This window comes from Myotis myotis, unplaced genomic scaffold (genome assembly GCF_014108235.1).
Source record: "Myotis myotis isolate mMyoMyo1 unplaced genomic scaffold, mMyoMyo1.p scaffold_m19_p_3, whole genome shotgun sequence".
Classification (NCBI taxonomy): Eukaryota; Metazoa; Chordata; class Mammalia; order Chiroptera; family Vespertilionidae; genus Myotis; species Myotis myotis.
This window is the reverse complement of record NW_023416335.1, coordinates 190,799,438-190,813,228: the sequence shown is the minus strand read 5'-3', so window position 1 is coordinate 190,813,228 and position 13,791 is coordinate 190,799,438. Positions and strand designations below refer to the sequence as shown.

Sequence of the window (13,791 nt, the reverse complement as noted above, 5' to 3'; positions counted from 1 at the left end):
GAGGAGCTATTCAAAAATTTGTAATTGAGCTGAGACCTAGATGGTGATTGATTTTTAGTTTGGGAAGACAATATTATTATTGTTGTTATTTCATATCAGATAGTTGAAGATACCACAATATTTTTTTTCTTTAGGGAGAAAGAAACCTTGGTTTTTCTGCTGTATTTTTTCTGGATAAATCTTAAAATCATTTTTTCGAATATTCTCAAGGTCATTATTAACGTATTGCTCTATTCTCTATTCAGTACTCAATTTTCTTTTTAATGGACTTTTAAAAAGAATTTGACACAATTGATATATCCCTTTCCATTATAAACATTCTTTTTTTGGCTGTTAGAGAATAGTACTAGTAATATAATTAATATTGAAATTACCATCTTCACTACTTCTAGCACTTCCACTGACTCCACCACTATCAGTCTTCTTCAGTGAAATCTACACAAAGATGTTCTTTGTCTCAAATTAACTCTCTTGGGTGTTTTCTTTAAATTAGCCATATTTGTAACGATAACATGTAGCTTCCTATGTGACCTGATTTGACAGTGGAGAATTTATGTAGAATGTTATTTTCATGAGCCCGTATTAAAATTTCATGCTCACTGGTGAAATTTCTGTTGTTAACTTCATCCCATCTATAATAATAAAAGTGTGATATGCAAATCAACAGCAGAATGACTATCTGGACGACCACGCTATGACACACACTGATGCCAGGCCAGCCAAGGCGGGTGTGATGCGATTAGTCGAGGGCCCTGCCATCATCCAATGATCCCCCTGCAAAGGGAGGGCCAGGCCAGCCAAGTGATCACACCCCACACTTGTTGCCTGCAGAGGGAGGCGACTGGTGGCAGGGGGTGTGGGGGCATTGCCACACAGATGGCAAGCAGTGGGAGTGGTGGGGGTGGGGCCAGCTGCCGGCAGCAGAGGATGGAAAGCCCCGATAGGCCCTGATCACCAGCCAGGCCTAGGGACCCTACCTGATGGGTCCAGTATTGTGAGCGGGCGCAGGCTGGGCTGGGGGACCCCCCCCCCCCAGTGCAAGAAATTCATGCACTGAGCCTCTAGTAAGTAAATATATTTAGTCTGTTGCCAGAATTATGTATTTGTTCACTGGGATAGTCCTAACTGTTTATTTCTTTTTAAACAAAGATGAAAATGTCAAATTCTAGGATACTGGATAAATTAGAACTAGACATAAATTCTATTTTTTCACTGTTTCTTTTATCTCAATTTACAGCAATATAAAATGTTCAGATATTATCTGGGCTGGCTAACATTACACTTTGTTTTCTCAGTGGAGTATGAAATAAGAAATCAACATAATTTAGGACAATTCTCAGGAAAAAAAAAGAAAATATCACTTTTTTATTTTTTGCAATTTTGAAATGTAACTTTTAACAAAGCTCTACACAGATCTTAGTGTGTCTTTGACATAATACCTAACAACATAACTCATTAATTCCATTTTTTACGCCTTAAAAACTTAATTAATTTTACAGTAATATTACAGTTTTCAGGCCTATTAAGAGTTATTTGACATAGGGTTTTCCAGATTGGCACTAAATATTTCAACTTAAACTTTTGTAAGTTATTTTTGCTTAGCATTCTTAATAGGAAATCTTATATAATAAAGAGGTAATATGCAAATTGACTGTCACACCCTCACAAAATGGCTGCCTGAGACCAGGCTGGCAGGGGGGTTAGTAAGGGATGACCAAACAATTGAACAGCAGGCATGGGGTGACCAGGCCAGTGGGGGAGCCATGAAGGATTACCAGGCCAGCAGGGGGGGGGGATTGGTGGTGACCAGGCTGGCAGAGGGGGGCAATTAGGGGCAACCAGGGTGGCAGGGGGGCAATTAGGCTGGCAGGGGGGGAAGTGAGGGGTGACTAGGCCAGCAGGGGCTGCAGTTGGGGGCAACTAGACTGGCAGAGGGGAGCAGTAGGGGGTGACCAGGCTGGCAAGAAGGGCAGTAAGGGGTGACCAGCCCAGTGTGAGGGAGGTTCAGTTAGGAGAGACCTGGCTGGCACAGAGGCCAGTTAGGGGTGACCAGGCAGGTAGGCAGGTGAGCAATTAGTAGCCAGCGTTCTAGGATTGTGAGAGGGATGTCTGATTGCTGGTTTAGGCCTGATTCCCAGGATTGGGCCTATACTGGCAGTCAGACATCCCCTGAGGGGTCCCGGATTGGAGATGGTGCAGGCTGGGCTGAGGGGATCCCCCCTATGTGCACGAATTTCATGCACTGGGCCTCTAATGTGTTTATAAAGCAGTAAAGTTTGTCATATCACTTTGTCATATGTATGTTTCATATTATAAAATTGAAAAACATAACTAGATTGATTGCTTTTGCATGCTTCACAAAAATAATTAGTTTAGTAAAAGCCAAAGAGTCTGTGAGTTAAAGCACATTACTTGATGATTTTTGTGTTCCGAATACAGCCTAGTGTAAATGCAATTCACTGGTTGATTTCTAACAAAAGGCTGCTTTTCAGCCTTCTTTTTCTGTATTCCAGCAACTCCCATGGGCAAACCTTCAGTTCCTCTTGTGAAATGGCTCTCTCTAGTGGTTCTGTGAGGTCTTAAAAAAAGAACTAGCTACTATATGACCGAGTTGGACAAATCTCTGTGAAGAATGAATCAGAGACTCTCATGCTGCTCTCCCTGCAAACATCTTCATGTCCCAACTGAATACCTTCACCAGAAGCTACCCTCTTACTCAGTCGTTAAGCCAAACACTAGTGAAGTCTCATGGCCATAGTCTTTGGCTTTCCATTCTGGATTTGCCACAATTGCCAAAGATTTGAGATCTAGATACCTAAATTTTAAACTACTTCATCTCAATGAATAAAGCAGCCGTGGGCAAACTACGGCTCGTTTGAAATGAATAAAACTATTGAAAAAAAAGACCGTCCCCTTTTATGTAATGATGTTTACTTTGAATTTATATTAGTTCACACAAACACTCCATCCATGCTTTTGTTCCGGCCCTCCGGTCCAGTTTAAGAACCCATTGTGGCCCTCGAGTCAAAAAGTTTGCCCACCCCTGGAATAAAGTTATCATTTCTTTTTAAAAAAATATGTTTTTACTGATTTCAGAGAAGAAAGGGCGGGAGAAAGAGATAGAAACATCAATGATGAAAGAGAACCATTGATCAGCTGCCTCTGGACCCCTGCCCCCCACTGGAGACTGAGTTCGCAACCTGGGCATGTGCCCTGACCAGAATCAAACCCAGGACCCTTCAGTCCACAGGCCAGTGCCCTACCCACCGAGCCAAACTGACTAGGGCAAAGTTATCATTTCTAGAACTGTGTTACTCTTTTTGGTTTGGGCCTAAGGAAACTTTTTATAGTGAGAAAAAGTTCTAAACTGGATTTAGTGATGATTACAAACATCTGTATATTTACAAAAATCCATCCATTCATATGCATGGATGGAACCACATGGTTTGTAAATTAGACTTAAAGCTAAGAGAAAAAATGCACACATTTCTGCTCTGCATCATGAATATTGGGCATTATCTTCAAATATCAGAAAAGATCATTGGAAAATATGGTTTCTTCACTGAATTTACCCTGATTTTTCAAATATTATGTTTAGGGTATCGTTAGCATGCCAAAAATTGTCAGTATGTTTTTATTCAAATTATATAATTATATCATTAGTATAATTTGAAAAGTTTTAGGATCAAAAAATTATTTAACTGTTAGGTAGTTGCAAGCTAAGTATTAGGGCATGTAACTGAAAATTTACATATTTAGGCTAAAAAAGGCAGCTATAGATATCATTTAACTGAACTCTTAAAAGGATATAATTTCTATTCCCCTGACTTTATGGAGTTATGAGAAGAAAGTTTTTAAAGAACTGTTATGATATTAAATTAAACATGTGGTAGAAAGTTGAGAAATCATGGTATCTAGGTCATGAGTAAAAGAAAAGAAAACATTTCCTCTGAGGTTTTCACCAACAATGAAGCTGTGAAGCCTTGGATGTACCCTGAGTGGACACCCTGAAAACAAATTAGTAGTTTGAGGACAAACCCCTGATTAGCATCAGGTTTATTACTTTCTTAGTACATATCATACTTAAAACAAAACATAACACACACATATACACACACATATTTACTCACATTAAAGATGCAAGATGAAGAAAGATATATGACATTGAATGTGCAGTTGAAAAAAAGGCGTCCTAGCCAAACATCCCAACTTAAATTAAAAGGTATGGAATTAAGTTTTTTTTTTCAAGTGGTGTGGATTAATATGGGCATGGATTTAACATGGGTTAATATTAACTTGAATATTAATGTAGATAGTAATTTCTAATATTCTGTTCTTGAACTATTTTGCTTTTTGGTGCTTCTGTCTTCCATCTCTACATCTCGTCTCTCTACCTGTTTCTCTCATTTATCAATGTGAGACTAACAGTTATCTATTTTTCAAATAATATTTTTTCGCATATAATTTATTAGGATACTCTCGACAAATATATGCATTAAATTAAAATTAATAGTTAAAAATGAATATGAGTTGTCAGTCATGCACCTCATTATTCATAAAATATGGCATTTTAAATACCAAGTTTTAATTTAGCTTGTCAATAACTTTAAAATATGGTTTCCTCCAGGTGAAAATTTTTGTTTTGAAAAATATAGATATTAGCCTGAAAGATCACAAAATGTGGTGGTTCCTATGTGCAAACTTTTTTCACACTCACTTTGTAGATTTTGCATGAAAACCAAAATGTGTTTTGGTGCGAAAAAAGGAGCTCAGGGCACTACAAATAAGAAATTTGCAACTTTTAGTAAATTAAATAGTGCATTCTAATATTAATACTTTACTATAGTGTATCCTTTGCTAAAATTTAGTAAAGCTTGGGGTAAAACATTACATTTGAGTCTAGTAGTTGACAATTCAAGCCTTGCAATTGTATGTTTGTATAACTTTACTCAGATCTTGGCACTAATAATAATAAGAAATTATATTTTTGCCATATGTATAAAATTGCAGAATTACTATAGATAGCATTTCTAATAATTACTTACAACAGATTAAAATGTTTTAGTGGTTTTTGTTCTTACTATATACTCTATTGGACTTGCACAGTCAAATTATGTTTTCAAATTACTTGAAATAAGTTTGTAAACCTCTTCAACTATCTCTCCATAGCATTGTACCATTTCACATTTCTATATTTTTAATTGTTTACTTCGGGGGTATAGCTCAGTGGTAGAGCATTTGACTGTTTACTTGGTTAGCTCACTTGTTTGTTCTTCCAAAAAATTTTATAATGAAGTTTGCAGAAATTCATCACAAACAACCCAAACCATAGCAAACTGATGTAGTTCAGTATACTAAATCACTTCTTAATTCATCAATTAACTTAGGGAAAGTTTATCTCTTTGACACAGCCTCCAGACCAAAAGTGGTTGAATTTCTATTTGTTCAAGTCTACATTTATGCTTTTCGGCTCTTTATGTGTTTGTTTAATTCTCCTTATGTTGGCTGTGGCACTGTTTGTTTGGGGTACTTTTTAAGTTTATTTCCAATTTTCTTCTTGTTTGTTTTATGTTTTGTTAGCTAGCCGTGATAATTTCTCTTTATTATATTTTTAAATGATATTTGATATATAAAGGCCAATTGATTTCAATGTGTAAATTTTATTTTTAATTGTTTCATGTATCAATAGTTTATTTCTTTATATTGCTGAGTTATATTACAGGTATGGGTCTAAAGTTTTCTTAACCATTCACTGAAGGACTTCTGAGTTATTTCCAGTTTATGGTTATTATAACAAAATTGCTATGAACATTATAAAAAAGCAAATGATTAATTAGAAAGGTTTTATTTGTGTGAATATATGTGTCTGTAAGTGCCATGCACACACACCTGAGAGTGTATGTGTATGGGGGGAGATTATTAATGTGTAGATTAACATTCTTTTTTCCAATGGTAAATTATGCTGAGTAGTAGCAATATTTTAAGATTTAATATAATACATGTCGCAGTTTCTGACCATCCAGAGTGTTATAACTATACAATAGAGTAAAAATTTTCCCATGTACTTAGGTTTGATGCTTTTGATTTCCTATTAGCTTTTGAAATTCAAAACCAATATTATATATAATTCTATTGTTATAATTGCTATTACTCCTTAGAAATGTGATTAATGTGATTACTCCTAACTTATGTGATTAATCACTCAGATTTTTCTGTGATGTTACACTGGTACAAAATCTTATTGGGAATATCTGGAACAGTAAATGGTCTTCTGGTTTTGACTTTTATCTCCCTGATTCTTTTGGGTAAGTTAAAATGTCTTTAATTAAATAAATATATGAAAATGTGTACTTTTTATGTTTCTTTTTATTTTATGTCTCATTTCATATTTATAGTTCCTTACATTAAGATTTAATAAAGAGCTCCTATGTATCAAGCAATATATTATACTTCATTGTAATGTACTTAGTAGGTAGTCAAATCAGTTAAGTATTTGTTCTCAAGTGGCATACAGTTTGATAGAAGGAAAGTGTGTGTGTGTGTGTGTGTGTGTGGATGTATCCGTATTTTTGAGGTGAATATTTAAAAGCAATATTTCTTTATTAGTCAGCTTCTTGTAAATAGATAGAATTCTATAATTTTTAATACAATTTATGTAAGATTGTATTTAATTTACTCTTATTTTTTTCCCAACAAATATTTTACTGAGCAACAAGTATACTACAAACATTACTACAAACTCCCAAACTGAAGAAAGGAATAATCATGTGGAGGGAGCTCATATTCTACTGGAAGAAATAGATTTTCGGTTAACAATTTTTGTGGGATGGGCTAAACACAGTATTGTAAGTCTCGGCAAAACATTAAGAACGCATGACAGGAGCATGTGTACTTCCTAGAGCAAGAACTTTGTTTTATTTACTGTACCACCAATTCTTAGGACAATGCCAGGCACAGAATAGACCCTCAACAAATATATGTTATTCAAATGAATGAATTGTATGATATTTGAAATAATTTCTCATTAGACATGAAAATGAAAAAGAAACTTTCTAGTTATCCCTTCAGTGATTTCTGGTTCCAATCATCAGAATCATGTTAAGAATTTGTCTCTGAGGCATTGAGCAGGGAAGGTATTTACCCAAACTTACAATAATCCTGTTTTCAAGTTTCTCAAGGAGTGTTGCTCAAATGCCCAGAAGGAAATAATTCAAATATCACCCAGCATGATGATATTGGAAACCTGAAAATGAAGAGTGACACAAGAGGAAATATAAGTACTAAAGATGCGGACCACTGTGCTTCAAGTGCTACAGACCATGGAGGTATTTTCAAGGCTTTGGCTTATTTTTGTTTTAATCTTGTAGACCTTCCAAATTTGAAAAATCTCATTGAACATATATGTAACAAATTAAGTAAACACATATCTTTTATAAATCTACTTGACACTCAAAACTTGATTCACATACTAGTATATATTTACAGCTGGGGGAGAGCTGTAAAACATAATGTAAAGATTTAAAATAAAGTTGAGACATATAATTATGAAAACTTAATTGTGATGATAAGGCAATATGTAATTAACTATTTTTGTTTCTTAATTATCTTTTTTGGAAATACAAATAGATAAAAGCAGTTATAACATGTAAATTGTTATTGTAATAATAAGCTTTGGACTTCCAATCATGTAGAATTTTCGAAAACTGTTCTACTTTCAAATTTTTTAATTAAACATTTTAACAACTCTTTGAACCTTGGACATTTATTTTATAATATATGTGATGAAGCTGCAGATTAACTTATTTTATAACTATTTATCAAAGTATTTTCTCTATTCCCCTAATTTATATAGTCCTCTTTATCATATATGAATTATTATTATATCACATATCACACATAAAATATTATGGTCACCCTAGCCATTTTGGCTCAGTGGATAGAGCATTGGCCCTTGGACTGAAGAAGGGTCCTGGGTTAGATGCCAGCCAAGGCCATGTATCTCGGTTGCAGGCTTGATCTCCAGCTCTGGTCAGAGCCTGTGCGGGATGTGTCTCTTTCACATCGATGTTTCTCTCTCTCTGTCTCTCTCCCTCCTTTCCATTCTCTCTAAAAATCAATGGAAAAATATCCTCTGGTGAGGATTAACCAAAAAAGGGGAAAAAAAAGAGATTATAATGGCCACACTTGGGTAGTTATTTTGGCCTACACTTATATTTTATATATAGTTCACTTTCCCTCATTATTATTTCAAAAGCCTCAGATCTTTTTACTTGGAGACTTCAATTTAATTTAAGAAAAATTAAAGGACTTGATGAAGTTGAAATTACAAAGAGATTGAAAAAAATGAATCTCAGTGTTACTTAATATCAAAAGGAAGACATCAAGAGGAATTACACAGATAAAACAAAGATAGAGATTCTAAAACTTTATATGGATAAATTCTAAGCAAGTGGTATAAATAATCTTTTATTTACTCTCTCAAATAGCTTTAATGCAATATATGTATTAATCAGTTTACGTTTATGATATTGGATCATAGTATGAAAAAAGAAAACCCTTTATGTCTAGGGTTTGCTTTGTCTCACTAAATTAATTTTCTTAAGTCCCCAGAATTATATTCGTATTTTGGACACTGTGAGTCTGAACACCTTGTGATGAGTGCTTTTATTATAGTTCCACTCTTACTTATATAACACAAGTACTCTCACTGTCAATTTTCAGAGATACACATGTAATTTAATTTTTCTTTGTTTTTCCTATTTTTCTACAGGATTGTGCCCATCAGAATGGCTCAAATATCAAGAAAAGTGTTACTGGTTCTCTAATGAATTAAAAAGTTGGAGTGACAGTTATGGGTATTGTTTGGGGAGAAACTCTCATCTAGTAATAATTCAGGACCAATTTGAAATGGTATGTGGTTTAGTGTCATGGCATTAGCCTCTTTACAGTTCAAAATGGCTCTCCCCAAATTTCTTCTGACCCTTCATTTATCTTGCTTACTGAGTTTTGGGGACCTTCTTAAATTGTGTGCTTGAAGGCAATGCCTCACTTTGATTCATGCTAGTCCTGATCTGAATACTTGTATTCAGTTTGCAAGTAGACTGTGTGTATACATATATCAAATAACATGGATAAATAAAATATGAATTAATTAGTATAAGAATCCTCATGTGGAGTGCGAGAAGCCTAATAAAATTCTAAAATTGTATTTAGTATGTCTAAATCATTAAAATACTAGAGGCCTAGTGCACAAAATTTGTGCATTGGGGGGGGGGTGTCCCTCAGCCCAGCCTGCACCCTCTCCAATCTGCGACCCCTGGGAGGATGTCTGACTGCCCTGTGGGATCAGGCCTAAACCAGTTGGACATTCCTCTCACAATCTGAGACTGCTGGCTCCCAACCATTTGCCTACCTACCTGCCTGATTGCCCCTAACCGTTTCTGCCTGCCAGCCTGTTCACCTCCTAACCACTCCCCTGCCAGCCTGATCGACTCCTAACTGCTCCCCTAACAGCCCGATCACACCCAATTGCCCTCCCCTGCCAGCCTGGTCATCCCCAACTGCCCTCCACTGCAGGTGTGGCCACCCCCAATTGTCCTCCCCTGCCTGCCTGGTCACCCCTAACTGCCTCCCTTGCTGGTCTGGTTGCCCCCAACTGCCCTTTCTCCCCTGCAGACCTGGTTGCCCCCAACTGCCCTCCCCTGCTGGCCTGGTCCCCCCTAACTGCTGTCCCCTGTTGGCCTGGTCCCCCCTAACTGCCCTCCACTGCTGGCTTGATCGCCCCTAACTGCCCTCCCCTACAGGCCTGATCTCCCCCAACTGTCCTCCCCTGCTGGCCTGCTTTCCCCTAACTGACCTCCCCTGTTGGCCTGATCACCCACAACTGTCCTCCCCTGCCAGCCATCTTGTGCCCACATGGGGGTGGCCATCTTGTGTGAGTGCATAACAATCAATTTGCATATTACCTCTTTATTATATAGGATTCTGTTCATCTAGTTACCCATTACTCACTTTTTAGGCTTTTATACAGAAAAACCTAAAACAATCAAATTATGTGTGGATTGGGCTTAACGTTACCTCCCAGAAGAGGACTTGGAACTGGGTAGATGGTTCTCCACTAGCTTCAAAAATGTGAGTCTTTACTAAAAGGCAATCTGATTTATTGTTTATTGTAAGACTTACTAGTATCTTCATAAAACATCTCTGTGTCCACCAAAACCAACTTATTGGTACTAAAGAATTTTAAAGGATGACAAATAATTTAATGTTCACTGGAGTAATAACAAATATTGTGGTTTGGTTTACAAACTAAAAAAACTCAAAAACAATAATGGTGGCACATTTATTGTTTAAAGACTACTCATGATTTGTATGAAAAGGTGACTGAACCAACATGCTCTTGTATTTTCAAAATTCTCAATGTTTACCTCATAATCTTTAGTAACTGAAAAACAACTTTTGTATAATTTTTGTATTATATGATTGATTGTCATAACATTAAAAGACAAATGAGAAATATAAGATGGAACAAAAGAATATAAAAATTTTGCAGCAATTGCATGAGGTTATTGAGGATTTTAAAATTTTCATCAATATTTTTGTGTGTTTATGTTTATTTTAAAATAAAATATTTAGAGCTACAAATAGTTAAACCATTAAATTCAAATTTTATCCTGATGTTGGCAGACAAAATAATGGTCCCAAAGATGTCCATATCCAAATACCAAAATCCTTAGACTGTATTACTTTGAAATGGTATGTGGTTTAGTATCACAGCTATGGCATTAGCCTCTTTACAGTTCAAAATGGCTTTCCTCAAATTTCCTCTGACACTTCATTAAATTATCATTTATCTTGCTTACTGAGTTTTGGGGACCCTCTTAAATTGTGTGCTCAAAGCCAGTGCCTCACTTTGACTCATGCTAGTCCTGATCTGAATACTTGTATTCAATTTGCAAGTAGACTATGTGTATGCACATAACATTAAAAGATAAATGATAGATATAAGATTGATCAAACGAATACAAAATTTTCTCAGCAATTGCATGAGATTATTGAGGATTTTAAAATTTTGGCAAAAAAGGTTTCAAGGCTGTGGTTAAATTAATCATCTTGAGATAAGAACATTATGTTGGATTATCCAGGTGGTCACAATGGAAACACGAGCCCTTACAAGAAAGAAATAAGGGCATGTGGTCCAAGTGATACAGCCATGGCCCACGCAGGGCATCAGCCTCTAAAAGCTGCAAAGGGCAATGAACAAAATTCCCCCTAGTGCCTGTGGAAGGCAGCACTGTACACACTTGACTTACTCCCGTAAAACTAGATTTAGAATTCTGACAACTAGAACTGCAAGATAACAAATTTGTGTTGTTTTAAGCCACTAAATTAGTGGCAATTCATTAGAGCAGTGATAAGAAATTAATACACTATGTAACCAACTAATTAATGATATTATTGTGTTATTTCCACTCCATTACTTTGTCGTTAAATATTACTTATTTTCCATCTCACTGCACTAAATGAATCAATCTAAGCAAGTCAATCAAAGACATTGGAATGGAGAATAAAATTATGAGATGGTATCATTTGAGGGTAGGCTTGTAATACTGAACATTCTCTGATTGATCACCAATGAAGGTCCTTAGTTTACCTCTGCTAAACCCACTCAACACTACCTATAAGATTTAGTTTTAACTTTAGACCATGCCTGGGGATTTTTGTTCAAAATACATTCAATGTAAAATTCAAACATAAACTTGGGAACAGTGTATTTTCCAATATGGAAATCCAGCACTTATTTGCTCCTTATTAATTTGGAAGTTTTCTTGACCCTGTACATCTTGTCCATGATTCTTAAAACTTTTTCCTAAGTTTAAATAAATTCCTAACAGAATAAAATCCCTAACATTATAGTATTTTATAGATAATTTTATAATTGTATTTATCATACTTCTTTATGGATAAACTAGAGGCCTGGTGCACAGATTTATGTAGTAGTGAGGTCCCTCAGCCTGGCCTGTGGGGATTGGGCTGAAATCAGCAGTCCAACATCCCCTGAGGCTTCCTGGATTGTGAGAGCACAGGCCAGGCCGAGGGACCCCACCGGTGCACGAATTCATATCCTGGGCCTCTAGTATGCACATAAGATCTTTGTTTAAGCTCTTCCTGCCCTCCCCACTACCCCCTTCCCTCTGAGATTCATCAGTCTGTTCCATGTTTCCATGCCTGTGGTTTCTGCTCCTGCGTCGAGCGTCTGCCCCCTGGTGGTCAGTGCACGTCATAGATAATACAATAAATGTATAATTTAGTTAGAGCTTATATAGGTCACTTTGTGTAGAAAGTTCTATGAGCATTGGTTAATTTAACCTCATAATAGTATCGTGAGGCAAATATTATTAATACATTGTACAATTTGATATGAGAAGCCAGCCACAAAAGTTAAGTGAGTTGTTCATGTGACTTAACCTTTTTTTTTTTTTTAACCTAAAGACCACATGTAAAAAAATACTCAAATGGGAATATGGGCACACATTTATTCTTAGCTCTATCATTTGCAAACAAACCCTCTGAGAACTTTCTGCCAATCAGAGAGTAATACTAAGTTACAGATATACTGTAATGTTTAGTCAGTCAAAGTATTTGCAAATGTCTTGAAATTTTGAATTGCCTTTTAATTAAGGGAGGACATTAGCTGCAAATACAAATGGATCTCTTCATCAACAATGATTAACCATATATTTATCATCTCTTCTGCAGATTCTTCATAAAAGGACCAGCTACTGAAAACAGCTGTGCTGCCATCAAGGGAAACAAAATTTACTCTGAAACCTGCAGCAGTGTTTTCAAGTGGATTTGTCAATGTTCATATTTTAAAATATAAGTTATAGAGGAATAATCAGTTATCAAAGATTTTTGACTATTAGGTTCTAATATTAATATTCAAGAGCAAGAATTTAAAACCAAAATTAAACACCAGAATCTTTTCTCCATTTTCCCTTCATCACCCACATTGATGCTAGTCTCAAAATAACTGCTGCTTATAATCTACGATATAACCTTTCTAGTTTTTAATGTGATAGTATAATCTAGTGTAAATCCATGCATTTATATTCAGGATTTTTATTCATTTTTTTCATTTACAGCAAATGTTATTATGTCTGCTTTCCTGTATTTTGCCTTTTTATTATTAACAGTATTCTATGCAAATTTCATGTAGTCCTGCATTGTATTATGGTGTGGATTTATAGATTCTATACTCCTTTATTGATGAACATTAACTTTGTTTCTAGGATTTTGCTACTATAAACTGTGTTTCAATAAATATTCTAAATATTTTCTTAAATAATAGCACCTTTTTTCGATGATATAAACTTTAAAATTGGAAATTCTGGGTAAAAGTGTTAAACATGTTGTCTGTTTACTTTAGATTTTATGAAAGTTTTATCTAAGCTTGGAAACTATTCAAAACTTTCAAGAAGATTGTGGGTACAGAATAAAGATCTAAATCTTTTTCTTGAACCTCTTTAGAATTAGTTGTCAAACTGATGTATTTAATTATGAAATTTCAGGTATCATTGAATAATACTGTGTATATTTCCTACAAAAATATTCTACCTAATCACAATACAATGACCCAAATCCACATTAACATTGCCACAGTGCTACCAACTAATTTTCTGACTACCTTCAGTGTTTGCCAATTATCAAAAATAATGTTCTTTAGAGTAAAACAGCTAGTTCAGATGTTTATTTAATCTCCTGCCATCTAGAAGAGTTCCTTAGCCTTCT

At 35.5% G+C, this 13,791-nt stretch overlaps 1 protein-coding gene across 1 annotated transcript; it reads left to right on the top strand.

Moving 5' to 3' along the window:
- The first annotated feature begins 3,984 nt into the window (after nucleotides 1–3,984).
- On the top strand, nucleotides 3,985–13,388 carry LOC118651204 (killer cell lectin-like receptor subfamily F member 1). The gene is made up of 6 exons (XM_036300127.1): nucleotides 3,985–4,222; nucleotides 6,207–6,305; nucleotides 7,170–7,325; nucleotides 8,771–8,910; nucleotides 10,019–10,131; nucleotides 12,760–13,388. The coding sequence occupies exons 1-6, from the start codon at nucleotides 4,138–4,140 to the stop codon at nucleotides 12,881–12,883; spliced, it is 717 nt and encodes a 238-aa protein (XP_036156020.1). The 5' UTR covers nucleotides 3,985–4,137; the 3' UTR covers nucleotides 12,884–13,388.
- The last annotated feature ends 403 nt before the right edge of the window (nucleotides 13,389–13,791 follow it).